Raw genomic sequence first — 27,096 nt, 5'->3', positions numbered from 1 at the left:
TTTCAGTTAAAGATTGAAGGAGAAACACAAGGGAATAAGTAAGGTTAAAGGAAATCTCATTGGCTAACTTTCCAGGAGTATAATTATGCAACAACTCTTAGGGCTCAAGTGTTAAGAGCAGTCAGGAAATCCTGGCTCCAGATGCCTAAGGATTGCTATCTATCTGCTTGATGACTTGCTGCAGAAATCCCCAGGTCCCAAACTGCTATTCCTGTCTCCTAACAGACACCAGACCTTGCGTGATTTCTCTGTTAGCATTTCCTTCTGCCTGCCAGCTACTAGCTATTTTTATATTTGTAGTCCTGTAGTTCTCAAAAGCAAATTTAAAACGTTCTGTTTCGGGCTTCCCTGGTGGCGCAGTGGTTGAGAGTCCGCCTGCCGATGCAGGGGACGCGGGTTCGTGCTCCGGTCCAGGAAGATCCCACATGCCGCGGAGCGCTGGGCCCCGTGAGCCGCAGAGCGCTGGGCCCGTGAGCCGTGGCAGCGGCCGCAGAGCCTGCGCGTCCGGAGCCTGTGCTCCGCAATGGGAGAGGCCACAACAGTGAGAGGCTCGCGTACCGCAAAAAAAAAAAAAAAAAAAATTCTGTTTCTTCTGCATGTTCATTGAGGGCACAGTATACATCAATCAGGCAAGTAAAGATTAAATTTATATAGTGTTCTATAGATTAAAGATTAAATTTATGTAGTGTTTATGTAGTGTTCTACAAAGAATGAAAGCTATAGCCTACAAAGTATGAAAGCTTGCATATTAGCCAAGAGCATGGGCTTTTTGAGATAAGCTGCCTGGGTTCAAAGGCCTGACCTGCTGCTTACTATCTTTGTGACCTTGGGGAAGGCACTTCCATTTTTTGTGCCTTTCTTTCCTCATAAAATGGGAACAGTACTATATCCCCCAGCATCATTGTGCAGTTAAAGGAGATAATTCATGCTTAGAACAAGTACATAGTAAAACTCCAAGGTAGCACATGGTAACTGGTATTAAAATCATTATTATAGGGGCTTCCCTGGTGGCGCAGTGGTTGAGAGTCTGCCTGCCGATGCAGGGAACATGGGTTCGTGCCCTGGTCCGGGAAGATCCCACATGCCGCGGAGCGGCTGGGCCTGTGAGCCATGGCCGCTGAGCCTGCGCGTCCGGAGCCTGTGCTCCGCAACAGGAGAGGCCACAACAGTGAGAGGCCCGCATACCGCAAAAAAAAAAAAAAAAAAATCATTATTATAATTGATCTTTTAAAAACCTGTTTACAGTATCCTACTTGACTTTTGTAATAATAACTTCTAAGGAACTTAAGTATTATTAGCCCTATTTTATAGATAGACCCTAAGGCTTTGATATTCAACTTGCCAGAAATCATAAGTGGTTGCTCAGAGCCCTATTTTGAGTAGTCTCAAAACAGGTCCAAGCTCATTAAGAAAAGAATGATTGATTCACAGTATTTGTCATGGGCTCACGAGCGAGATTGCATTGTTGCTTTCCTTTTTCTTTTCACTCCTAGCTAGTTTCTCGTTAACCCTAATTTTTCTTTATGAACAGAACTTTTGGGTAAATTTGAACATATCTTACAATAAAGTTATTATAGAATAATGTTAGCTTTATAAGTTTGCTAGAGAAGTATCACTATTCCCAAACCATTTTTCTTTTCTTTTTTAATGAATTTATTTATTTAGTTTTGGCTGTGTTGGGTCTTTGTTGCTTCACGTGGGCTTTTCTCTAGTTGCGGGGAGTGGGGGCTACTCTTTGTTGCGGTGCACATGCTTCTCATTGCAGTGGCTTCTCTTGTTTCGGAGCACAGGCTCCAGGTACTCAGGCTTCAGTAGTTGCAGCATGCAGGCAGGCTCAGTAGTCATGGTTCACGGGCTGTAGGGCACAGGCTCAGTAGTTGTGGTGTACGGGCTTAGTTGCTCCACCGCATGTGGGATCTTACCGGACCAGGGCTCAAACCCATGCCCCCTGCATTGGCAGGTGGATTCTTAAACACTGCGCCCCCCAGGGAAGTCCCCCAAAATATTTTCTACCTAGGGTAATTGATAGAACAATTCTCTTACAAACTTTTTATCTACAATGCTTTTAATTTTCTGCTTTCATTAGGCACACAGGTTGAGAAATCTAGTAGTCACCATTGATTTCTAATTTGAGGGTTAAGTTTTAAACATACTAATGGCACTTTGAGAAGTAATTGAGAAAACTTTGTTTTCATATATGAGCCAAACAGTAGTCTCCTTGATAATTGGAGAAATTGTTTTGGATATGTCATATAATTACCATTTTTAAAAAACACAAAAACTAGTTTTCTATGGAGCTGACAGCTGACCTGAAGAAAAAGAAATAAATACAAAATGGAAAAGAAGAAGTAAAACTGTCACTGTTTGCAGATGACATGATACTATACATAGAGAATCCTAAAGATGCCACCAGAAAACTACTAGAGCTAATCAACGAATTTGGTAAAGTTGCAGGATACAAAATTAATGCACAGAAATCTCTTGCATTCCTATACACTAATGATGAAAAATCTGAAAGAGAAATTAAGGAAACACTCCCATTTACCACTGCAGCAAAAAGAATAAAATATCTAGGAATAAACCTACCTAGGGAGACAAAAGACCTGTGTGCAGAAAACTATAAAACACTGATGAAAGAAATTAAAGATGATACCAACAGATGGAGAGATATACCATGTTCTTGGATTGGAAGAATCAATATTGTGAAAATGACTGTACTACCCAAAGCAATCTACAGATTCAATGCAATCCCTATCAAATTACCAATGGCGTTTTTTACAGAACTAGAACAAAAAATCTTAAAATTTGTATGGAGACACAAAAGACCCTAAATAGCCAGAGCACTCTTGAGGGAAAAAAACGGAGCTGGAGGAATCAGACTCCCTGACTTTAGACTATAATACAAAGCTACAGTAATCAAGACAATATGGTACTGGCACAAAAACAGAAACATAGATCAATGGAACAAGGTAGAAAGCCCAGAGATAAACCCATGCACCTGTGGTCAACTAATCTATGACAAAGGAGGCAAGGATATACAATGGAGAAAAGACAGTCTCTTCAATAAGTGGTGCTGGGAAAACTGGACAGCTACATGTAAAAGAATGAAATTACAACATTCCCTAACAAACACCATACACAAAAATAAACTCAAAATGGATTAGAGACCTAAATGTAAGACCAGACACTATAAAACTCTTAGAGGAAAACATAGGAAGAACACTCTTTGACATAAATCACAGCAAGATCTTTTTTCACCCACCTCCTAGAGTAATGGAAATAAAAACAAAAATAAACAAATGGGACCTAATGAAACTTCAAAGCTTTTGCACAGCAAAGGAAACCATAAACAAGACGAAAAGACAACCCTCAGAATGGGAGAAAATATTTGCAAATGAATCAACAAAGGATTAATCTCCAAAATATATAAACAGCTCATGCAGCTCAATATTAAAAAAACAAACAACCCAATCCAAAAATGGGCAGAAGACCTAAATAGACATTTCTCCAAAGAAGACATACAGATGGCCAAGAAGCACATGAAAACCTACTCAACATCACTAATTATTAAAGAAATGCAAAACAAAACTACAATGAGGTATCACCTCACACCAGTTAGAATGGGCATCATCAGAAAAATCTACAAACAAATGCTGGAGAGGGTGTGGAGAAAAGGGAACCCTCTTGCACTGTTGGTGGGAATGTAAGTTGATACAGCCACTATGGAGAACAGTATGGAGGTTCTTTAAAAAACTAAAAATAGAATTACCATATGATCCAGCAATCCCATTACTGGGCATATACCCAGAGAAAACCATAATTCAAAAAGACACATGCGGGGCTTCCCTGGTGGCGCAGTGGTTGAGAGTCCGCCTGCTGATGCAGGGGACACGGGTTCATGCCCCGGTCCGGGAGGATCCCACATGGTGCAGAGCGGCTGGGCCCGTGAGCCATGGCCGCTGAGCCTGCGCGTCCGGAGCCTGTGCTCTGCAACGGGAGAGGCCACAACAGTGAGAGGCCCGCATACCGGAAAAAAAAAAAAAAGACACATGCACCCCAATGTTCATTGCAGCACTTTTTACAGTGCCCATCAACAGATGAATGGATAAAGAAGATGTGGTACATATATACAATGGAATATTACTCAGCCATAAAAAGGAACAAAATTGAGTCATTTGTTGAGACGTGGATGGATCTAGAGACTATCTTACAGAGTCTGACAGTTGTTTTTCTCTTTCTGAAGTAAGTCAGAAAGAGAAAAGTATCGTACATTAATGCATGTAGGTGGAACCTAGAAAAATGGTACAGATGAACTGGTTTGCAGGGCAGAAGTTAACACACAGAAGTAGAGAACAAACGTATGGACACCAAGGGGGGAAAGTGGCGGGGGGTGGGGGGGGGTGCTGAATTGGGTGATTGGGATTGACATGTGTACACTAATGTGTATAAAATGGATGACTAATAAGAACCTGCTGTATAAAAAAATAAAATTCAAAAACTAAAAAAAAAACACACAAAAACTAGATTTCTGTGGAGCTGACATCTGATCTGACTGCTCTGACTTCTTGTTTTTAGCCAGTGCTATCCCATCCCCAGTATCTTTGGTCTTACTGTGGGGAAGCAGCAACTTGATGTTTTAATGTTGACATCACCTAAGTATGAGAAAAGCCAACAGAGTTGACTTCTGGGTTCCACTTTCTCCGCAGGAAAATGCCTCAGGAAAAGCTGGCCACAACTGCCTATAAGTTCACCCAAGTACACAGCTTGAGCTTGGCATTAGAAGACTTAATCCTAAATAAGGATTAATCCTAAATAAGTCTTAGTCCTAAATAAGGACTAAGGATTAAGAAGACTTAATCCTAAATAAGGATTAATCCTAAATAAGACTTAGTCCTATTTTCAAGTATAAAATACCTTTGGAGAATACTTGCAGACAAAGCTCATATGAGAACCTGGTACTCCATCCGCTGGCTGTAAAGAAACAGAGGAGAGGTGGGGAAGGAATAAGTGGTTTCCTTGGGTAGAACTCTAGATTTCACTGGACTATTAGAGTTACCTAGTCTCCAATTCTTGCTAAAATACCTTCAGGAATATAGAGAATCTACCACCTCCTCAGAGTCTAGGGCATCTTTGGACAATTCTAACAAAATTTTCCTTTTATTTCTGTTTTCTGTATGAGATGGCTAATAAGCAAGGAAGAAATCTGTCTCAGAAAATAACATTTCTCATTCTACACTCACTACTGTGGAATTGTTCTGCTCTGATTTCTTGAGCATTATTGATTTAAATCAGGGTTATTTTATTTATATTTGATGTGCCCACTGGCAACGACCAAGGTTAAGTAAGCATATGTAAGAGGTTTGTGTGGGAAGTATAGACTATTTGGGGAAAAAAGAATTTTCTTCCAAAAACCTTTCCAGAATGTTCTTGCAAAGGCTCTGTGAAGCATGCTCTCTGGAGATACAAAAACTTATGAAAAGGAATGGTCTGCACAGTTTGTGATTAGATATTGTTCACTTTTTAAAAATCATGTTTACTAATCACATTCAGTGAAAATTACTTTTAAGAATCTATTATGGGCTTTTTTGGTGGCGCAGTGGTTGAGAGTCCACCTGCCGATGCCGGGGACACGGGTTCGTGCCCCGGTCCAGGAAGATCCCACATGCTGCGGAGCAGCTAAGCCTGTGCGCCACAACTACTGAGCCTGTGCTGCTGAGCCCATGTGCCACAACTACTGAAGCCCATGCACCTAGAGCCCATGCTCCACAACAAGAGAAGCCACCGCAATGAGAAGCCCGCACACCGCAGCAAAGAGTAGCCCCGCTCACCACAACTAGAGAAAGCCGGCACGTGGCAACGAAGATCAAACACAGCCAAAAGTAAATAAATAAATGTAAAAAAAAATAATTATATGTAATCAGTCTTTAAGGATATTTACTGGAAATGGTTAGAGAAGAAAGCATTGTGTTCCTTGTGAAGTTTGTATTAAGTGCCTTTTAAGATGTAATTCATGTGTTTAGTGTTACAAAAATAAAAATGTTAAGGTTTCATCCAAAAGGTAATCTTGTTCATTGTCTTTTTTTTTCAGGTGATATAATCTAAACAGTTGATATAAATTTTTTTTTAAAGCAGTTCTCACCTCTAAGCTTCTCTACACAACCTCCTTTCACCATGTGGAAAGACTTCATTAATTTTCTTTTCTGGGCAGAATTTTGGTAGTTTTTCCTGGCATAATGAACATGTTTTGGATTAAGGCTTTTAGGCTTCTTTCCTTATGTAACAATACGTTTGATTTTTCAGTCTTTTCCTGAGATTTCTCTTCAGCTTTAGTAAAGCCTTCTCTCTCTGGGAATTTTGTTAAATCAGATAGACTTCATTATCCTCACAGAAATCCCCTCTGCCATGTTAGAGACTGGAGCCCCTTAGTCCTTCCAATTTCATGGATATATTTAATATTTTTGGTGTTTCAGACTGACCTCAATTCTCGGCATTCAGAAGCATTCTCAGGAAAATGTAATGTTTACACAGTTTTTGACCACCCTGCTTGAAGAATTACACTTAAAGAATGAAGACCTTGAAAGTTTAACCATCATATTTAGAACCAGCTGTTAACCACAGTGGTGAGTTTCATTGTGTTTTACTTTAGTTTGTTGTTGTTGTTTTTTGTTTTTTTTTCATTTGTTGCCTGTTTGGATTCTGTTTTCAAATTGGACATTTTAAAAATCAAGTAGAGACCTCCAGATGACTTCAGCTTGCTATGGTAGAACACAATATCCCTTAGTTCTCAGCTGCTCCAGTCATTTCCTGTCCACTCTTGTTACTTCATGCCCCATCTTTGTTTTTTTTCCTTTATAGGCTACTGTCCTATAACAGAACTTTATAGGTTCTGTTTCTTGCAATCCAGGAAACTCGTTGCTATCAGCTTCATACTCAAATCTAGACCATCCCATCCTGCATGTCCCATCTGATGTTTCTTCCCAGCAAGTAGCAGTTTACGTCAACCAAACTGCTGCAGTGATCTTTGAGAATATCCTCATCCTACTTCCCTCCTCAGCCCAGCCAATACCTTAGTCATCTCATGTGCAGATAAACAGGTGAATTTTCAAGTCTGGCTTTGTTGAATCCTGACCTTGCTCCCAGATACATAAGCCCTCTTCTACTATCCCAAGTTTTTGCTTCTTTTTAAGAACTACCCCCCCTCAAAAAGAAAAAACTGCCCATCAGAATGTCCCCTCCCTGATTCTGCCTTAATCACAACTTTCCATCTCTTCCTCCCTTTACTTCTTACTTCACATACTCTGAAGTGCTCAGATAGGTATTGATTTAATGTTATGATTAACAAAATTCATTCTGAACTACAAATGCGATCCTCTTAAGGAGGATTTCCTCTTTTTTAACTTTCAGTTATTCTTTAAATTATAAAAGCAATACAAGCTTGTTGTAAAAATTAAACAGTACAGAATTGCATGTATAATTTTAAAAAGCAAAATTCCCAGGCTTCCTTGGTGGTGCAGTGGTTGGGAGTCCGCCTGCTGATGCAGGGGACATGGGTTTGTGCCCCGGTCCGGGAGGATCCCACATGCCGTGGAGCGGCTGGGCCCGTGAGCCGTGGCTGATGAGCTTGCACTTCCGGAGCCTGTGCTCTGCAGCGGGAGAGGCCACAACAGTGAGAGGCCTGCGTACTGCAAAAAAAAAAGCAAAATTCCCCCCTCACTTCTGCCTCCAGTCCTGTCTCCTTCCCAGAAGTACACTACTGATCTATATCATTTTACATTTTATTATTTGAATATTTGTTTTAAAAAAACAGCTCTTCAAGTAAATCTGTAAATATACGACAAGGATATTTGAGAGCCATATTTGGCAGGCAAGAAAGAATGCCATCATCACTTTATTGAACCTGCTAGAGAATAGAAAATAAGGAATTAGCACTGTAACTGCCTCCAGACTTATACCTAGTGACCTTTTCATGCAACCCTGCTCCCCTGAGGACCCTGTAAAATAAAGGCTTTTACTTAGGCAGTGTGCTCAGGTTGGCCTGTGGAAGCACCAGTTCAAAGGCCCTTCTAAGAGTACAGTAAGTTTGGAGTTTTTTTGTTTTATTGACCTTCAGTTACAGAAGACTGAATTAATCATACCCCTCAGGGTTCACGACACCCTATCTCCATTGGTTGAAAGGTTGCTTTTCCAGATAGACTGAGAACAAAGAGCGCCTGCCTAACCAGAGGTCCTTCCAGACCTGCTTTAATGAATAGGTATCAATTAAGAACCATTTTTAATTAGCATAGTTAATGCTTGTATATAAACAAATGGTGTTAAAGTACTTTTTGTTTTAAAGCTGAAAGTTCAAATTAGTCTTTTTTATGCAGTTCATCATTTTTTAACATATTTATTGGAGTATAAATGCTTTACAATGGTGTGTTAGTTTCTGCGCTATACATATACATATATCTCCATATCTCCTCCCTCTTGCATCTCCCTCCCACCCTCCCTATCCCACCCCTCTAGGTGGTCACAAAGCACCGAGCTGATCTCCCTGTGCCATGCGGCTACTTCCCACTAGCTATCTATTTTACATTTGGTAGTGTATATATGTCCATGCCACTCTCTCACTTTGTCCCAGCTTACCCTTCCCCCTCCCCGTGTCCTCAAGTCCATTCTCTACATCTGCATCTTTATTCCTGTCCTGCCCCGTGTTCTTCAGAACCACTTTTTTTTTAATATTCCATATATATGTGTTAGCATATGGTATTTGTTTTTCTCTTTTTGACTTACTTCACTCTGTATGACAGTCTCTAGGTCCATCCACCTCACTACAAATAACTCAATTTCATTTCTTTAAAGTACTTTTAAGGATCAAACCCACGCTGCAGCAGTGAAAGCACCGAGTCCTAACCACTGGACTGCAGAGAATTCCCTAAACAATAGATGTTTTAAGTGGACTTAACAGTTGCCCTGTGATCATTGTTTTTTTTACATTGTTCATTTGTGTAAGTAATCAAAGGTAAATCTTTGCCCGGACTTTGTCAGTATTAAAAGGGACACTGAATGAATGAGGCCTTATTACATAATTTTCCATATGAGAAATGGAGATGGTTGTGAATAGGTAGATGGGTTTTTTTTGTTGTTGTTTGTATGATATTTGTAAACCATAAGTTCACAAAATTATTTGTGTATAATATGGCCTACCCTTTTCAAGATTAGATTACTAATAGCTAGGATATGTTAATATGCTTTCAGTTACAAATAACAGGGAAGAAAAAAAAAACCCCAGCTCAAACTAGCTTTTCTTATGCTAGTATATTAATTATCTTTTGCAGCTTAAAAATTACTGTAAAATTTAGTGGCTTAAAACAAACTTTTTTTTTAATCTCAGTTTCTGTGAGTCAGGAATCTGGGCACAATTTGGCTTAGGGCCTCTGCCTCAGAGTCTCTCATGAGGTTGCAGTTAAGCTCTCTGACAGGGCTGCAATGTCATCTGAAGGCTCAGCTGGAGGAAGATTCCCTTCCAAGTTCACTCATGTGGTTATTGGCAGGATTTAGTTCCTCACAGGCTGTTGAATTCGGGGCCTCAGTTCCTCATTCTCTGTTGCCTAGAGACCTCTCTCAGTTCTTTGCCACGTGGGCCACTCCAGAGTGTGCCTTGCTGCTTGGCATGTTGCTTCCCTCAGAGTGAGCAAGTGAGATGAAACCCAAGCTGAAAGCCACAGTCTTTTTGTAACTAATCTCAGAAGTAACATCCATCACTTTTTCTGTATACCATGACTAGTTAGAAACTAATCACTGGACTCAGCCCATATTGAAGGTGAGTGGATTATATAAGGGGATGAATACCAGAAGGCAGAGTTCATTGGGTGTCATTTTAGAAGCTGTCTACTACAGATGGCAGAATCATTCAGTAGTTCCCAGCTTTACAGCATACCTCACTGTCCTACTGAGAGTCTTAAACTTTTCACACTAATTGAGGGCACTTCTGAACTAATCCATGTCATTCTAGCAAGGAATGGAGGAGAGAGAAGAGGATTTTCTAATTGACCTAGATCTATCAGGGCCTACCCCTCAAGCTGAATATGAAGCTGGGTTTATTCTACCCAACCCACTGTTGCTACATAATTGGGGAAAATGGAATGTATATTGGGGAGACAACACAGTGTTCCCCAAAACTGGTAAAAATATTTTAGGTGTCTTATTCAGGTGTCCTTTTTTGTTTCACAGGTAATCCGTGAAGACCAAATAGATGAACTTACATTGACCATTTCTGGAATTCTAGCCACAATAATTGTACAGTTAGAGCTACTTATCAGTCACCACCGGACAGAGTGACTTCACCAGATAGAGGAGAACCATTATTCCAACAAGGATAAGCAAGTCCTTGCATCCTAGATAGAAGATACAGTATTTCTACTTATTTGAAAATGAAAGCTGAAATCTTAAGTTGAAACTTCAAGAAAATATAATGACCTGTTTCTTCTGGATTATTACAGCCATCATATCAGTTGACCAGAAAATTGAGAAAAGTCCCATTTTAGCCTCATAGTCCAACTCTGGATTCTAAAGAACAGTGAAGAATTAGGTCAATAAATACAATTTAGGGCCTCCCTGGTGGTGCTGTGGTTAAGAATCCACCTGCCAATGCAGGGGGCACAGGTTCGAGCCCTGGCCCAGGGAGATCCCACACGGAGCAACTAAGATCCTGCGGAGCAACTAAGCCCGTGCACCACAACTACTGTGCCTGTGCACTAGAGCCCGCATGCCACAACTACTGAAGCCCGAGTGCCTAGAGCCTGTGCTCCACAACAAGAGAAGCCACAGCAGTAAGCCCATGCACCACAAAGAAGAGTAGCCCCTGCTCACCACAACTAGACAAAGCCTGCAGGCAGCAATGAAGACCCAACACAGCCAAAAATAAATAATTTATAAAAATAAATACAATTTAAGATGAAACCTTTTGGAAGTCTAGTCTTTATTCTTTTAAAGAAGCTGGCTATGCTATAAAGTGGTCCTGAGCAATGTACATCTGAAACTTACATAATAGAAAAAGAAAAACATTAAGAAAACAAATTGACAAACCACAGACTGGGATAAAATATTTTCAAATCATACTTGATAAATGACATCCAGATTACATATTCTTAAAACTCAAAAATACGGCAACTCAATTTTTAAGTGGGCAGAAATGCGAATAGACATTTCAGAAAGAAGATATCCAAATGGCTTGGCATATGAAAAGATGCTCAACATCACTAGTTGTTAGGGAAATGCAAGTTAAAACCAAAATTAGATACCACTTCACAGCCACTAGATGACTATAATAAAGACAAAGATAGTGTTCTTGAGGATGTGGAGAAACTGGAGTGCTAATACACTGCTGGTGGAAATGTAAAATGATTCAGCCACTTTGGAAAGTGATCTGGCAGTTTCTTAAAAAGTTAAGGGCTCACCTGGTGGTGCAGTGGTTGAGAGTCCACCTGCCGATGCAGGGGACGCGGGTTTGTGCCCTGGTCTGGGAGGATCCCACATGCTGCGGAGCAGCTGGGCCCGTGGGCCATGGCCACTGAGCCTGCGTGTCCGGGGTAAACAAAACATTCATAGAATATACTGATATATGCTACTACATGGATGAACCTCAGAAACATCATGCTAGGTAAAAGAAGTCTGACACATAAGCCATATAAGGTATGATTCCATTTATAATGAAATGACAGAAAAGAAAAATATGTAAAACAGATGATTCTAAATTGGTAGTTACATGGGAGTGGGGATCATCTGCAAATGGCCACAGGTATCTCTTTGAGGTGATGAAACTGTTCTACAATTGTGGTTTTTGCACAATTTTATAAACTTTAAAAGTATTTGTGCACTTAAAACAGGTTGAATGTAATGTATATAAATTACATCTTAATAAAGCTATTAGAAATAATAATGTCCATACTACCAAAGCAATCTACAGATTCAGTGCACTCCATATCAAATTCCAATGGCATTTTTCATAGAACTAATAATCCTAAAATTCCTATGGAACTACAGAAGACCCCAAATAGCAAAATCAATCTTGAAAAAGAACAAAGCCAGAGACATTACACCCCTGATATCAAACTACATTATAAAGCTATAGTAATCAAAACAGTGTGGTACTGGCACAAAAGCAGACATGTAGATCAATGCAACAGAACAGAAAGCCTAGATATAAACCCATGCATATATATCAGTTAATTTACAACAAAGGAGCCAAGAATATACAAATGGGGAAAGAACTGTCCCTTCAGTAAATGGTTTTGGGAAAACTGGACCACTATCTACATCTTACACAAAAATTAACTCAAAATGGATTAAAGACTTGGACATAAGACCTGAAACCATAAAACTCCTAGAAGAAAACACAGGCAGTGAGCCCCTGACATCAGTCTTGGCAATATTTTGGATTTGACAAACCAAAAATAAATGGGACTACATCAAACTAAAAAGCTTCTGTACAGCAAAGAAAACCATCAACAAAATGAAAATGCAACCTACTGACTGAATGGGAGAAAATATTTGCAAATCATATATCTGATAAGGGGTTAATATCCAAAATATATAAAGTCATACAACTCAACAGCAAAAAAAAAAAAAAAAAAAAATCATTTAAAAATGGGCAGAGGATCTAAAGAGACATTTTTTACAAAGAAGACATACAGATGGCCAGCCAACAGGCACATGGAAAGACGCTCATCACTAATCAGAGAAATGCAAATCAAAACCACAATGAAATACCACCTCATACCTGTTAGAATGGCTGTTATCAAAAAGACAAGTAACGGGGCTTCCCTGGTGGCGCAGTGGTTGAGAGTCTGCCTGCCAATGCAGGGGATGGGTTCGTGCCCGGTCCAGGAGGATCCCACATGCCGCAGAGCAGCTGGGCCCGTGAGCCATGGCCGCTGAGCCTGCGCGTCCAGAGCCTGTGCTCCGCAACAGGAGAGGCCACAACACTGAGAGGCCCACGTCCCGCAAAAAAAAAAAAGTAACAAGTGTAGGCAAGAATGTGGAGAAAAGGGAACCCTTGTGATGTTTTGGTGGGAATGTAAATTGGTGCAGCCACTATGAAAACAGTATGGCAGTTCCTCAAAAAATTAAAAGTAGAACTACCATATGATCCAGCAAATCCACTTCTGGCTATTTATCCCCCAAAATGAAAACACTAATTGAAAAAGATATACACCTCTATGTTCATTGCAGCTTTATTTATAATAGCCAAAATATGGAAACAACCAAAGTGCCCATTGATGGATGAATGGGTAAACAAGATGTAGTATATATATTTATGCAATGGAATATTATTCAGACATGAAAAATAAGAAAATCTTGCCATTTGTGACAATATGGATGGAATTTGTGATCATTATGCTAAGTAAAATAAGTCAGATAGAGAAAGACAAATACTGTATGATCTCACTTATAAGTGGAATCTGTTTTTTTTAAAAAGGTCATAGATGGAATCTATTTTAAAAAATAAGCTCATAGGTGCAGAGAACAGATTGGTGGTTGCCAGAGGCAGGGTGTTGGGGGTGGGCAAAATGGGTGAAAGGGATTGAAAGGTACAAATTTCCAGTTATAAAATATGTCATGGAGATGCAATGTAAAGCATGGGGACTATAGTTAATACTGTATTGCATATTTGAAAGTTGTTAGATCTTGAAAGCTCTCATTACAAAAATGATATGGTAATGGATGTTAACTATACTTACTGTGATGATCATTTTGCAACATATACAAATATCAAATCATGTTATACACCTGAAACTAATATAATTTTAAATGTCAATTTTACCTCACATACAATTATATCCCAATAAATGGGACAAACCAGAAGAAATGGACAAATTTTGAGAAACATACACCCTTCCAAAACTGAATCAAAAAGAAACAGACAGTATGGACAGAACAGTCACTACTAGTGAAGTTGAATTTGTAACCAAAACAAAACTTGCACCAAACTAAAATCCAGGACCAATTTCACAGGGGAGTTCTACCAAACATAAAAAGAAAAGCTAATACCTATCCTCAAACTATTCCAAAAAATTGAAGGAGAGGGACCACTCCCAATTTCATTCTATAAGACCACCATATTACCCTGATGTCAAAACCGAAGACACTAAACAAAAGGAAAATTACAGGCCAGTATCTCTGATGAATATAGATGCAAAAATCCTCAACAAAAATATTAGCAAACTAAATCCAACAATATATAAAAAGGATCATACTCCATGATCAAGTGGGGTTTATCCCAGAGATGAAAGGATGGTTCAGTATCCACAATCAGTGTGATACACCACATTAACAAAAGGAAGGATAAAAATCACACGATCATCTCAGTAATGCAGAAAAAGCATTTGACAAAATTCAACATCCATTAATGATCAATTCTCTCATCATTGTTGGTATAGAGAGAACACATCTCAATATAAGAAAGGCCATTTGTGACAAACCCACAGCTAACAGCATACTCAACATTGAAAAACTAACTTTTCCTCTAAAATCAACAAGACAAAGATACCTACTCTCACCACTTCTATTTAACACAGTATTGAAAGTCCAACTGACAAGAAAATGAAATAAAAGGCATCCAATTGTAAGGGTAGAAGTAAAACTGTCACTGTTTGTAGATGGTGTGATACTATATACAGAAAACCCTAAAGTATCCACAAAAAACCTATTAAAAGTAATAAATGAATTCAGTAAAGCTGCAGGATACAAGATTAACATACAGAAATCTGTTACCTTTCTATATACACTAATAATGAACTGTCAGAGAATTCCAGAAAACAGTTTCATTTACAAGTGTATCAAAAAGAATAAAATACCTATGAATAAACTTAACCAAGGAGGTGAACGACCTATACTCTAGAAACCATAAGATACTGATGAAGGAAATTGAAGACAATACAAATAAGTGAAAAGATAGCCCATGTTTATGGATCAGAAGAATTAATAGTTAAAATCTCCATTCTACCCAAATTAATCTACAAATTTAATGCAATTATCAAAATACCCATGACAGTTTTCACACAACTAGAATAATCCTAAAATTTATATAAAACCACAGAATACCCCAAATAGCCAAAGTAATTTTGAGAAGAACAAAGCTGGAAGTATCACACTCCCTGACTGCAGACTATACTACAAAGCTACAGTAGTCAAAACAGTATGGTAGACCTTCAAGATGGCAGAGGAGTAAGACGTGGAGATCACCTTCCTCCCTACAAATACATCAGAAATACATCTACATGTGGAACAACTCCTACAGAACACCTACTGAACGCTGGCAGAAGACCCCAGACTTCCCAAAAGCCATGTGGCTGACAGGGTCTTGGTGCTCCAGCCGGGTGTCAGGCCTGTGCCTCTGAGGTGGGAGAGCCAAGTTCAGGACGTTGGACCACCAGAGACCTCCCGGCTCCACATAGTATCAAACAGCGAAAGCTCTCCCAGAGATCTCCATCTCAATGCTAAGACCCCGCTCCACTCAACAACCAGCAACCTACACTGCTGGACACTCTATGCCAAACAACTAGCAAGACAGGAACACAACCCCACCCATTAGCAGAGAGGCTGCCTAAAATCATAAAAAGGTCACAGATACCCCAAAACACACCACTGGACGTGGTCCAGCCCACCAGAAGGACAAGATCCAGCCTCATCCACCAGAACACAGGCATCAGTCCCCTCCACCAGGAAGCCTACACAACCCACTGAACCAACCTTAGCCACTGGGGGCAGACATCAAAAACGACGGGAACTACGAACCTGCAGCCTGCGAAAAGGAGACCCCAAACACAGTAAGTTAAGCAAAATGAGAAGACACAGAAACACAGAGCAGATGAAGGATCAAGGTAAAAACCCACCAGACCAAACAAATGAAGAGGAAATAGGCAATCTACCTGAAAAAGAATTCAGAGTAATGATAGTAAAGATGATCCAAAATCTTGGAAATAGAATGGAGGAAGTACAAGAAACGTTTAACAAAGACCTAGAAGAACTAAAGAACAAATGATGAACAACACAATAAATGAAATTAAAAATTGTCTAGAAGGAATTAATAGCAGGATAACTGAGGAAGAATAACGGATAAGAGAGCTGGAAGATAAAATATTGGAAATAACTACCACAGAGCAGAATAAAAAAAAAAAGAATGAAAAGAATTGAGGACAGTCTCAGAGACCTCTGGGACAACACTAAATGCACCAACATTCAAATTATAGGGGTCCCAGAAAAAGAAAGGGACTGAGAAAATATTTAAAGAGATTATAGTTGAAAACTTCTCTAATATGGGAAAGAGTCAGTCAAGTCCAGGAAGCACAGAGAGTCCCATACAGGATAAATCCAAGGAGAAACACACCAAAACACATATTAATCAAACTATCAAAAATTAAATACAAAGAAAAAATATTAAAAGCAGCAAGGGAAAAACAACAAATAACATACAAGGGAATCCCCTAAGGTTAACAGCTGAACTTTCAGCAGAAACTCTGCAATCACAAGGGAGTGGCAGGACATATTTAAAGTGATAAAAGAGAAAAACTAACAACCAAGATTACTATACGCAACAAGGATCTCATTCAGATTCGACACAGAAATTAAAACCTTTACAGACAAGCAAAAGCTAAGAGAATTCAGCACCACCATACCAGCTTTATAACAAATGCTAAAGGAATTTCTCTATGCAGGAAACACAGAGAAGGAAAAGACCTACAATAACAAACCCAAAACAATTGAGAAAATGGTAATAAGAACATACATATCTATAATTACCTTAAATGTAAATGGATTAAATATTCCAACCAAAAGACATAGACTGGCTGAAAGGATACAAAAACAAGACCTGTATATATGCTGTCTACAAGAGACCCACTTCAGACCTAGGGACACATACAGACTGAAAGTGAGGGGATGGAAAAAGATATTCCATGCAAATGGAAATCAAAAGAAAGCTGGAGTAGCAATTCTCATATCAGACAAAATAGACATTAAAATAAAGACTATTACAAGAGACAAAGAAGGACACTACATAATGATCAATCCAAGAAGAAGATATAACAATGGTAAATATTTAGGCACCCAACATAGGAGCACCTCAATGGATAAGGGAAATGCTAACAGCCATAAAAGGGGAAATCAGCAGTAACACAATCATAGTAGGGAACTTTAACACCCCACTTTCACCAATGGACAGATCATCCAAAATGAAAATAAATAAGGAAACAAACACAAGCTTTAAATGATGCATTAAACAAGATGGACTTAATTGATATTTATATGACATTCCATCCAAAAACAACAGAATACACTTTCTTCTCAAGTGTTCATGGAACATTCTGCAGGATACATCATATCTTGGGTCACAAATCAAGCCTTGGTAAATTTAAGAAAATTGAAATCATATCAAGTATCTTTCCCGACCACAACACTATGAGACTAGATATCAATTACAGGAAAAAATCTGTAAAAAATAAAAACACATGGAGGCTAAACAGTGCATTACTAAATAACCAAGAGATCACTGAAGAAATCAAAGAGGAAATCAAAAAATACCTAGAAACAAATGACAATGAAAACACGAGGACCCAAAACCTATGGGATGCAGCAAAAGCAGTTCTAAGAGGGACGTTTATAGGAATAAAATCCTACCTAAAGAAACACCTTACACCTAAAGCAATTAAAGAAAGAAGAACAAAAAAACCCCAACGTTAGCAGAAGGAAAGAAATCATAAAGATCAGATCAGAAATAAGTGAAAAAGAAATGACGGAAACAATAGCAAAGATCAATAAAACTAAAAGCTGGTTCTTTGTGAAGATACACAAAATTCATAAACCATTAGCCAGACTCATCCAGAAAAAAAGGGAGAAGACTCAAATTAATAGAATTAGAAATGAAAAAGGAGAAGTAACAACTGACACTGCCGAAAAACAAAGGATCATGAGAGATTACTACAAGCAACTATATGCCAATAAAATGGACAACCTGGAAGAAATGGACAAATTCTTAGAAAAGCACAACCTTCCGAGACTGAACCAGGAAGAAATAGAAAATATAAACAGACCAATCACAAACACTGAAATTGAGACTGTGATTAAAAATCTTCCAACAAACAAAAGCCCAGGACCAGATGGCTTCACAGGCGAATTCTACCAAACATTTAGAGAAGAGCTAACACCTATCCTTCTCAAACTCTTCCAAAATATAGCAGAGGGAGGAACACTCCCCAACTCATTCTACAAGGCCACCACCACCCTGATACCAAAACCAAAGATGTCACAAAGAAAGAAAACTACAGGCCAATATCACTGATGAACATAGATGCAAAAATCCTCAACAAAATACTAGCAAACAGAATCCAACAGCACATTAAACGGATCATACACCATGATCAAGTGGGGTTTTTCCCAGGAATGCAAGGATTTTTCAATATACGCAAATCAATGTGATAAACCATCTTAACAAACTGAAAGAGAAAAACCATACGATCATCTCAAAAGATGCCAAAAAAGCTTCTGACAAATTTCAACACCCATTTATGATAAAAAACCCTCCAGAAAGTAGGCATACAGGAAACGTACCTCAACATAATAAAGGCCATATATGACAAACCCACAGCCAACATCATTCTCCATGGTGAAAAACTGAAACCATTTCATCTAAGATCAGGAACAAGACAAGGTTGTCCACTCTCACCACTCTTATTCAACAAAGTTTTGGAAGTTTTAGCCACAGCAATCAGAAAAGAAAAAGGGAATAAAGGAATAAAAAAATAAATAAATAATAAAAGGAATCCAAATTGGAGAAGCAGCAGTAAACCTGTCACTGTTTGCAGATGACATGATACTATACATAGAGAATCCTAAAGATGCTACCAGAAAACTACTAGAGCTAATCAATGAATTTGGTAAAGTAGCAGGATACAAAGTTAATGCACAGAAATCTCTTGCATTCCTATACACTAATGATGAAAAATCTGAAAGAGAAATTAAGGAAACACTCCCATTTACCACTGCAACAAAAAGAACAAAATACCTAGGAATAAACCTACCTAAGGACACAAAAGACCTGTATGCAGAAAAACTATGAGACACTGATGAAAGAAATTGATGATGACACAAATAGATGGAGAGATATACAATGTTCTTGGATTGGAAGACTCAGCATTGTGAAAATGACTATACTACCCAAAGCAATCTACAGATTCAATGCAATCCCTATCAAACTACCAATGGCATTTTTCACCAGACTAGAACAAAAAATTTCACAATTTGTATGGAAACACAAAAGACTCCGAACAGCCAAAGCAATCTTGAGAAAGAAAAAAGGAGCTGGAGGAATCAGGCTCCTTGACTTCAGACCACACTACAAAGCTACAGTAATCAAGACAGTATGGTACTGGCACAAAAGCAGAAATGTAGATCAATGGAACAGGATAGAAAGCCCAGAGATAAACCCACGCACATACGGTCACCTTATTTTGGATAAAGGAGGCAAGAATATACAATAGAGAAAAGACAGCCTCTTCAATAAGTGGTGCTGGGAAAACTGGACAGCTGCATGTAAAAGAATGAAATAAGAACACTCCCTAACGCCATACACAAAAATAAACTCAAAATGGATTAAAGACATAAATGTAAGGCCAGACACTATCAAACTCTTAGAGGAAAACATACGTACGACACTCTATGACCTAAATCACAGCAAGATCCTTTTTGACCCACCTCCTACAGAAATGGAAATAAAAACAAATGGGACCTAATGAAACTTCAAAGCTTTTGCACAGCAAAGGAAACCATAAACAAGACAAAAAGACAACCCTCAGAATGGGAGAAAATATTTGCAAATGAAGCAACTGACAAAGGATTAATCTCCAAAATTTACAAGCAACTCATGCAGCTCAATATCAAAGAAAAAACCCAATCCAAAAATGGGCAGAAGACCTAAATAGATATTTCTGCAAAGAAAATATACAGATTGCCGACAAACACATGAAAGGATGCTCAACATCCCTAATCATTATAGAAATGCAAATCAAAACTACAATGAGGTATCACCTCATAACGGCCATCATCAAAAAATCTACAAACAATAAGTGCTGGAGAGGGTGTGGAGAAAAGGGAACCCTCTTGCACTGTTGGTGGGAATGTAAATTGATACAGTACTATGGAGAACAGTATGGAAGTTCCTTAAAAAGCTAAAAACAGATCTACCATATGACCCAGCAATCCCACTACTGGGCATATACCCTGAGAAAACCATAATTCAAGAAGAGTCATATACCACAGTGTTCATTGCAGCTCTATTTACAGTAGCCAGGACATGGAAGCAACCGAAGTGTCCATCGACAGATGAATGGATAAAGAAGATGTGGCAAATATATACAATGGAATATTACTCAGCCATAAAAAGAAATGAAATTGAGTTATCTGTAGTGAGGTGGATGGACCTAGAGTCTGTCATACAGTGTGAAGTAAGTCAGAAAGAGAAAAACAAATACCACATGCTAACACATATATATGGAATCTAAAAAAAAGGTTCTGAAGTACCTAGGGGCAGCACAGGAATAAAGATGCAGACATAGAGAATGGACTTGAGGATACGGGGAATGGGAAGGGTTGACTGGGACAAAGTGAGAGAGTGGCATGTACACTACCAAATGTAAAATAGCTAGTGGGAAGCAGCCGCATGGCACAGGGAGATTAGCTTGGTGCTTTGTGTCCACCTAGAGGGGTGGATAGGGAGGGTGGGAGGGAGACACAAGAAGGAGGAGATATGGGGATATACATAGGAGATTATTCCTATGTATATGTATAGCTGATTCACTTTTTTATAAAGCAGAAACTAACACACCATTGTAAAGCAATTATACTCCAATAAAGACGTTAAAAAAAGAAAAACACAGTATGGTACTGGCACAGAAAAAGACACATAGATCAATGGAACAGCATAGAGATCCCAGGAATAAACCTACATACCTATGTTCAATTAATCTGCAACAAAGGAGGCAAGAATATACAATGGAGAAAAGACAATCTCTTCAATAAGTGGTGCTGGGAAAACTGGACAGCTACATGTAAAAGAATGAAATTAGAACATTTTCTCACACCATATACAAAAATAAGCTCAACATGGGTTAAAGTCCTAAATGTAAGACCTGAAACCATAAAGCTCCTAGAAGAAATCATAGATAGACACTCTGACATAAATCATAGCAATTTTTTTTTGGATGTGTCTCATAAGGCAAAGGAAACAAAAGCAAAAATAAACAAATGGGACCTAATTAAACTTAAAAGCTTTGGCACAATAAAGGAAACGATCAACAAAATGAAAGGACAACATACTGAATGGGAGAAAATATTTGCAAATCATATATCAGATATGGGATTAATATCCAAAATATATTAAGTCGTCATACAACTCAGTAGCAAAAAAAAAAAAAATTATTTTAAAATGGGCAGAGGCTCTGAAGAGACATTTTTACAGAGACATACAGATGGCCGACAGGCACATGAAAGGATACTCAATATCATTAATAATCAGAGAAATGCAAACCAAAACCACAATAAGGTATCACCTCACACCTGTCAGAATGGCTATCATCAAAAAGTCTACAAATAACAAATGTTGGTAAGGACGTTGAGAAAAGGGAACCCTTGTACATTGTTGGTGGGAATGTAAATTGATGCAGCCGCTATGGAAAACAGTATGGAGGTTTCCCAAAAAACTGAAAATAGAAATGCCATAGGATCCTGTAATTCCACTCCTGAGTATATATCCGAGGAGAATGAAAACACTAATTTGAAAAGATACACGCACCCCAATGTTCATAGGAGCATTATTTACAATAGCCAAGCAACCTAAGTGTTCATCAACAGACGAACGCATAAAAAAGGTATGGTGTGTATATATACAATGGAATATTACTCATCCATAAAATATAATGAAATTCTTCAATTTGTAATAAAGTGGATGGACCTATAGAGTATTATGCTTAGTGAAATAAGTCAGAGAAATACAAATACTGTATGTTATCACATGTGGAATCTAAAAAATAAAACAAATGTATATAACAAAAGAAACAGACCCACAGATATAGAGAACAAATTAGTGGTTACCAGTGGGGAGAGGGAAGGCAGGAGGAGCAAGGTAATGGCAGAGGATTAACTGGTACAAACTACTACTATGTATAAAATAAGCTACAAGGACATATTGTACAGCACAGGGAAATATAGCCATTATTTTATAACTTTAAATGGAGTATAATTAATCTATAAAAATATTGAATCAATATGTTGTACACCTGAAACCAATATTATAAATAAACTACAATTAAAAATAAAGTGAATTAACATTTCACATTGCTAAATAATTTAATTTGCTCTCTATATTATTTATGAGAACTTACTTTATACTCTGCAAAATAATCAATTATGACTCCACTGGAATACTATGGTTTATGAACACATTTTTCTATGCATTTAAACACAACTACACTATTTTTATAAGAGTGTTAATTCAAATAAACCTCAAATTGCAAAACAAATATATATGCCTCAATTTTTTAAATTAATAATAAATTTTTAAAAAATCATAGATGACAGGGCCCCTCCCTCTGACCTATTAGTGACAACTCTCCAGGAAAAAGAGGGGAAGAAGCTGCAGTATCCCACTGCTCCCCTCCCTGTGCCCAGAAACACCTCTTTAGTTATCTTCCACACCCTGCAGGTCTAGGACCTCAGGTGAAGGGCCAGTAGCTCACTAGAAACATTAGGAAGCCAAATGGACTGATGCCCAAGTGGACCACTACTGCTTCTGCCACAAGGTCACTGTGGGGCCAGCAGCTTTTCTGGGTGCTGCATCTGCCTCCCTCACACTCCTGCCAGGTTTATGTTAACTTGGAAGGACTTGAGCGGACTTCAGTTTAGCTCAGAGAACTGTGCTAGATCTTGATTTCTAAATGTCATTAAAGGAACTAAATGTCATAAAAGGAACAGAGATCCTGGGAAAATAGCTAGTTCTAGGGCTGGGGCAGAGAAAATACAAGTCTGGAGCACCTTATAGTACCATAAGTTTAAGCAAGTGCTCAAAAACCAAAATGAACTATGTCAAAGGGACACAGGAACCAACCTGAAAGCACCCACTGGCCAAGGCCGTGACAATTTCAGCAATAAAATAAATAACAATATAGTACGGAATTATGACCCAAAGTATAAAATAAATACACATACTGATATAAGTGATTGAAAAATAAATGAGGTAGAAGAGACACACCTTCCTTACAGAAGCACTCCAAGTGATATATGTAGAGCCCTTCTGCACTACCCAGAAAGGGATCCATATGGCATTGTCCTCCGTTCCTGTAACAAAGGGGAATTTTCATGACGTCCACAGTTCTTGATGTCCTGCAAATGAAAAAGGAGGATGTCCTCAAATTACTTGCAGCGGGAACCCACTTAGGTGGGACCAACCTTGAGTTCCAAGTGGAACATTTCATCTACCAAAGGAAAACTGATGGCATCTATATCATAAATCTAAAGAGGACTCAGGAGAAGCTTCCACTGGCAGTTCATGCCATTGTTGCCATGAAAAACCTGGTTGATGTCAGTGTCATTCTCCAGGGACACTGGCCAGCAGCCTCTGCTGAAGTTTGCTGCTGCCACTGGAACGACTCCTGTTGCTTGGTGCTTCACTCCTGGAATCTTCCCTAATCAGATCCAGACAGCCTTCCAGAAGCCTCGTTCTTCTGGTGGATATCACCCCAGGGGTGACAAACAGCCTCTATGTTAACCTGTCTACCATCAAGAGTCTCCCTTTTTGCTATGTGGACACTGTCATCCCCTGCAGTGACAAGGAAGCTCACTCAGTGGGTCTGATGTGGTGGAGGCTGGTCCAGGAAGTTCTGTGCAGGCTTCTATGAACACCCATGAGAGATCATGTGTGATTCTACTTATACAGAGATCCTGAAAGGACTGAAAAGGAAGAGCAGGGTATGCTAAAAAGGCTGTGACTGTGGAGGATTTCCAAGCGAATGAACTGCTTCAGCTTCTGACTTTACTGCTGCTCAACCTGAGGTTACAGGCTGGCCTGAAGGCAAGCAAGTGCCCTTTGTGCCTATCTGCAGAACACTGGAGTGCTCAGCCTGCCACTGAAGGCTGGCCTGCAGCTCCCACTGCTCAGGACACTGAATGGGTGGGAAAAACCACTGGGTGGTCTTCAGCTGTTCTTCCACAGGCTGTTAAACAGAAAACAGAGATAAGGTTGCCAGAAAATAATCAGTTTTGAAATAAATAAATGAATAAAAATATATGTAGATACTATCCCTTCCAGAAGGTAGAGTTAGAGGCTCTTCCACCCTTTGAGAGGAGATTAAACTTAGTGACTTGTTCCCAGTGAACAGAATAGGGAAAGGAAAAACACATTCCCCAAGTGATGAACGTTCACATCCCCAGTGATGTCATGTGCGTAATGTGTGTCGCCTGATACGTATGATGAAAAGGGCACTTCACCTCTGTGGTGTATTTCCCCCAAACCCATAACGTCAGTCTAACCATGAGAAAACAGACAAATCAAGTTTGGGGGACATTTCTGCAGGAAACTTTGCCAGTACCCCTCAAGACTGTCATGAAAAGGGAAGGCTGAAAAATTGTCACAGACTAGGGGAGACATGTAAACCAAATGCAGTATGGTATCCTGGTCTGGACCAGAACAGAAAGAGAACATTAATGGAAAAACTGGTGAAATCCAAATAAAGTCTGAAGTTTAATTAACAGTAATAAACCAATGCAGTTTCTTGGTTTTAACAAATGTATCATGGAAATGCAAAATGTAAACGATGGGGGGAAATTGGGTGAGGGATATACGGAACTCTGTACTACCTTTGCCACTTTCTGTAAATCTAAAATTATTTCAAAATAAAAAGTTTATTCTTTAAAAAGTATACTAACTGGGCTTCCCTGGTGGCACAGTGGTTAAGAATCCGCCTGCTAATGCAGGGGACAAGGGTTCAAGCCCTGGACCAGGAAGACCCCCATGCCGAGGAGCAACTAAGCCCATGCGCCACAACTACTGAGCCTGCACTCTAGAGCCCACAAGCCACAACTACTGAGCCCGCATGCCACAACTACTGAAGCCCATGCACCTAGAGCCCGTGCTCCGCAACGAGAAGCCACCACAATGAGAAGCCCACGCACCACAACAAAGAGTAACGCCCATTCACCACAACTAGAGAAAGCCCGCATGCAGCAACGAAGACCCAACGCAGCCAAAAATAAATAAATTTTATATATATATATATATACACATGCATATATATACACACTACTAACTGGACATGAGAAGGGATGCAAAGATGAGACAGTCATTGCCCTCAGAATCTTCAGCCTGCCTATGGGAGAGGCAAGACTACAGTAAATGCCCTGAAACGGAGCATCCATCCTGGTTTGCCTGAGACTGTCCCTAGTATATAACTGTAAGCTCTGCATCATTATTAATTACAAGTACCCCCTTTTACTTCCAAAAGTATTCTAATTTAGACATTAAATTATATGCTCATACCACCTAAAAAGCACAGGGTATGCTGTGGTGGTCAGAGATAGGAGGGGACATTAGGGAAGGCATGGAAGGATGGATGGGGAGCTATGAAGTGGAGATAGAAGTCAGAGAGATAGGAAGGGGGAGGAATGGCCCAGGCAGGGGCAGCTTCAAGAAGAAAGTCCCAGAGGCAGGTAAGACCCAGGGTGTGTTCTTTTCAAGACACAGATATCCGAATTTGGAGAAAACTCTGATTAAGAAGAGGGGGTTAACTGGGGTTTGGAGCAGGCTAAATGGACTAGAAATTTATTGGGGCAGTAATGTATTTTCAAGCACATAGGAGGGAAAGTGACCAAACCACCCTACAAATGAAAAACCTACAAAATTAATTTTCTTGAGAAAGATCCTTTTTTTCCCCTTATGTATCCACTCTTTCCCTAACTTTTCCTATAAAAACTCTCTAGGCCCTTGATATACACTGAGCTCCAGCTCACCTAAGCTAACTCTCAAAGGTATCGTGAGATCCCTCTAAACACTGATATTGCCATTTACTAAGCTCTCAACCTATACAAGATTAAGCAGCTGCTTCCCTAGGCCTCTGGTGTCTGACCCAATCTGTGGTTCAGTCATGTGCTCTGCTACCTCAGAGCCTACACTGTCTTCTCTCCAGGACACCACTCCCTGACCACGTGGCATTCTTCATTATTGAAGTAAAGTGTTGCCTTCAATAAAGCATAACCCCCAGGTTTTAATATAAACTCCAAATTTCAAAGAATGGGAAGAAATATTTTACAAAAACCCTGTTGCTCTTTCAGGGAAGAAGATTTGAATTCTCAATAGCTTTTACTCTGAAAAGTAAACAGTATGATTCAGTTTCACTTTCTATTTAAATACTTCAGGAACTCATATGCTGTTATATTCAGAGAATGGTGACCTTTTTTTAAATCTTGTCCTTTGAATAATTCCATTCCCTTCAGATTCTCAAACACTTAAAATCCCCATCAGGCTTAGTATATTTAGTGGAGTCTCTTTAAGGTATTATTTAGCATCTTCTGCTTATGGTCATGTCCAAAAGCCAGGTAATCTTCCTGCTCATTAGGGAATAGGGTCAATTCTTTAAAGATTTACCTGGACTCAAGGTGATACCATTGTGAAGTTTGAAAATGTTTAATAGCTTTACATTATAAGCCCTGGCAGAAAAAGAAGAAGGATATCTGGAAGGCCACCTCTGCTGGGCTGAGGGTGGGGTAGGGAGCAGGGGTGACTTTCATCTGAAATGTGCCTAGAAAAGCCTGAGTGAGGTTGGGACTGGCTCCCGGGTCCTCTGATGTCCAGGTTCTCCTCTCACTGCAGCACAACCTGGAGCTAAGAGATACGGGGCAATGACTGTATAGGGATGCCCAGTGTGATTGCTGATGAAATACCTGATGAAATTTGTTCTTCTGCAATAAAGCTCGTTTTCTTTGGGAATTCGTGTGTCCTTTTCCAAATTAAACTAGCAAAATAGGAACTTTTGTAACATCTCAGCCATCTAGCTCTCTTCTCTAAATTTTCAA

The 27,096-nt window shown here is 39.2% G+C and overlaps 1 protein-coding gene, 1 long non-coding RNA gene and 1 pseudogene across 9 annotated transcripts in view; 2 read left to right on the top strand and 1 right to left on the bottom strand.

The window, feature by feature from the left end:
• RPAP2 (RNA polymerase II associated protein 2) overlaps nt 1-12,631 on the top strand; it is an 85,396-nt gene extending 72,765 nt beyond the window's left edge. For 2 of the 8 annotated variants that reach the window (XM_049714361.1, XM_049714345.1), the window contains 2 exons: nt 6,471-6,620; nt 6,856-12,631. In XM_049714361.1, coding sequence (XP_049570318.1) covers nt 6,471-6,612 — 142 coding nt within the window. In that variant the 3' untranslated portion in view covers nt 6,613-6,620; nt 6,856-12,631. Of the gene's footprint in view, nt 1-6,470; nt 6,621-6,855 lie in introns of those variants that run through there. The other 6 variants (XR_004484630.2, XR_007479032.1, XR_007479031.1 and 3 more) reach the window with 6 other exon arrangements.
• LOC125965324 (uncharacterized) overlaps nt 1-27,096 on the bottom strand; it is a 63,571-nt gene that overhangs the window by 7,683 nt on the left and 28,792 nt on the right. Inside the window, exon 5 of the long non-coding RNA XR_007479073.1 lies at nt 23,282-23,367. This is a non-coding gene — a long non-coding RNA (uncharacterized LOC125965324). The remainder of the gene's footprint in view (nt 1-23,281; nt 23,368-27,096) is intronic.
• LOC125965312 (40S ribosomal protein SA-like) lies at nt 12,768-25,246 on the top strand (annotated as a pseudogene).

The sequence above is a fragment of the Orcinus orca genome, chromosome 1 (assembly GCF_937001465.1).
Source record: "Orcinus orca chromosome 1, mOrcOrc1.1, whole genome shotgun sequence".
Taxonomy (NCBI): Eukaryota; Metazoa; Chordata; class Mammalia; order Artiodactyla; family Delphinidae; genus Orcinus; species Orcinus orca.
The sequence above is the reverse complement of the archived record's forward strand: the minus strand, read 5'-3'. Positions and strand labels throughout refer to the sequence as shown.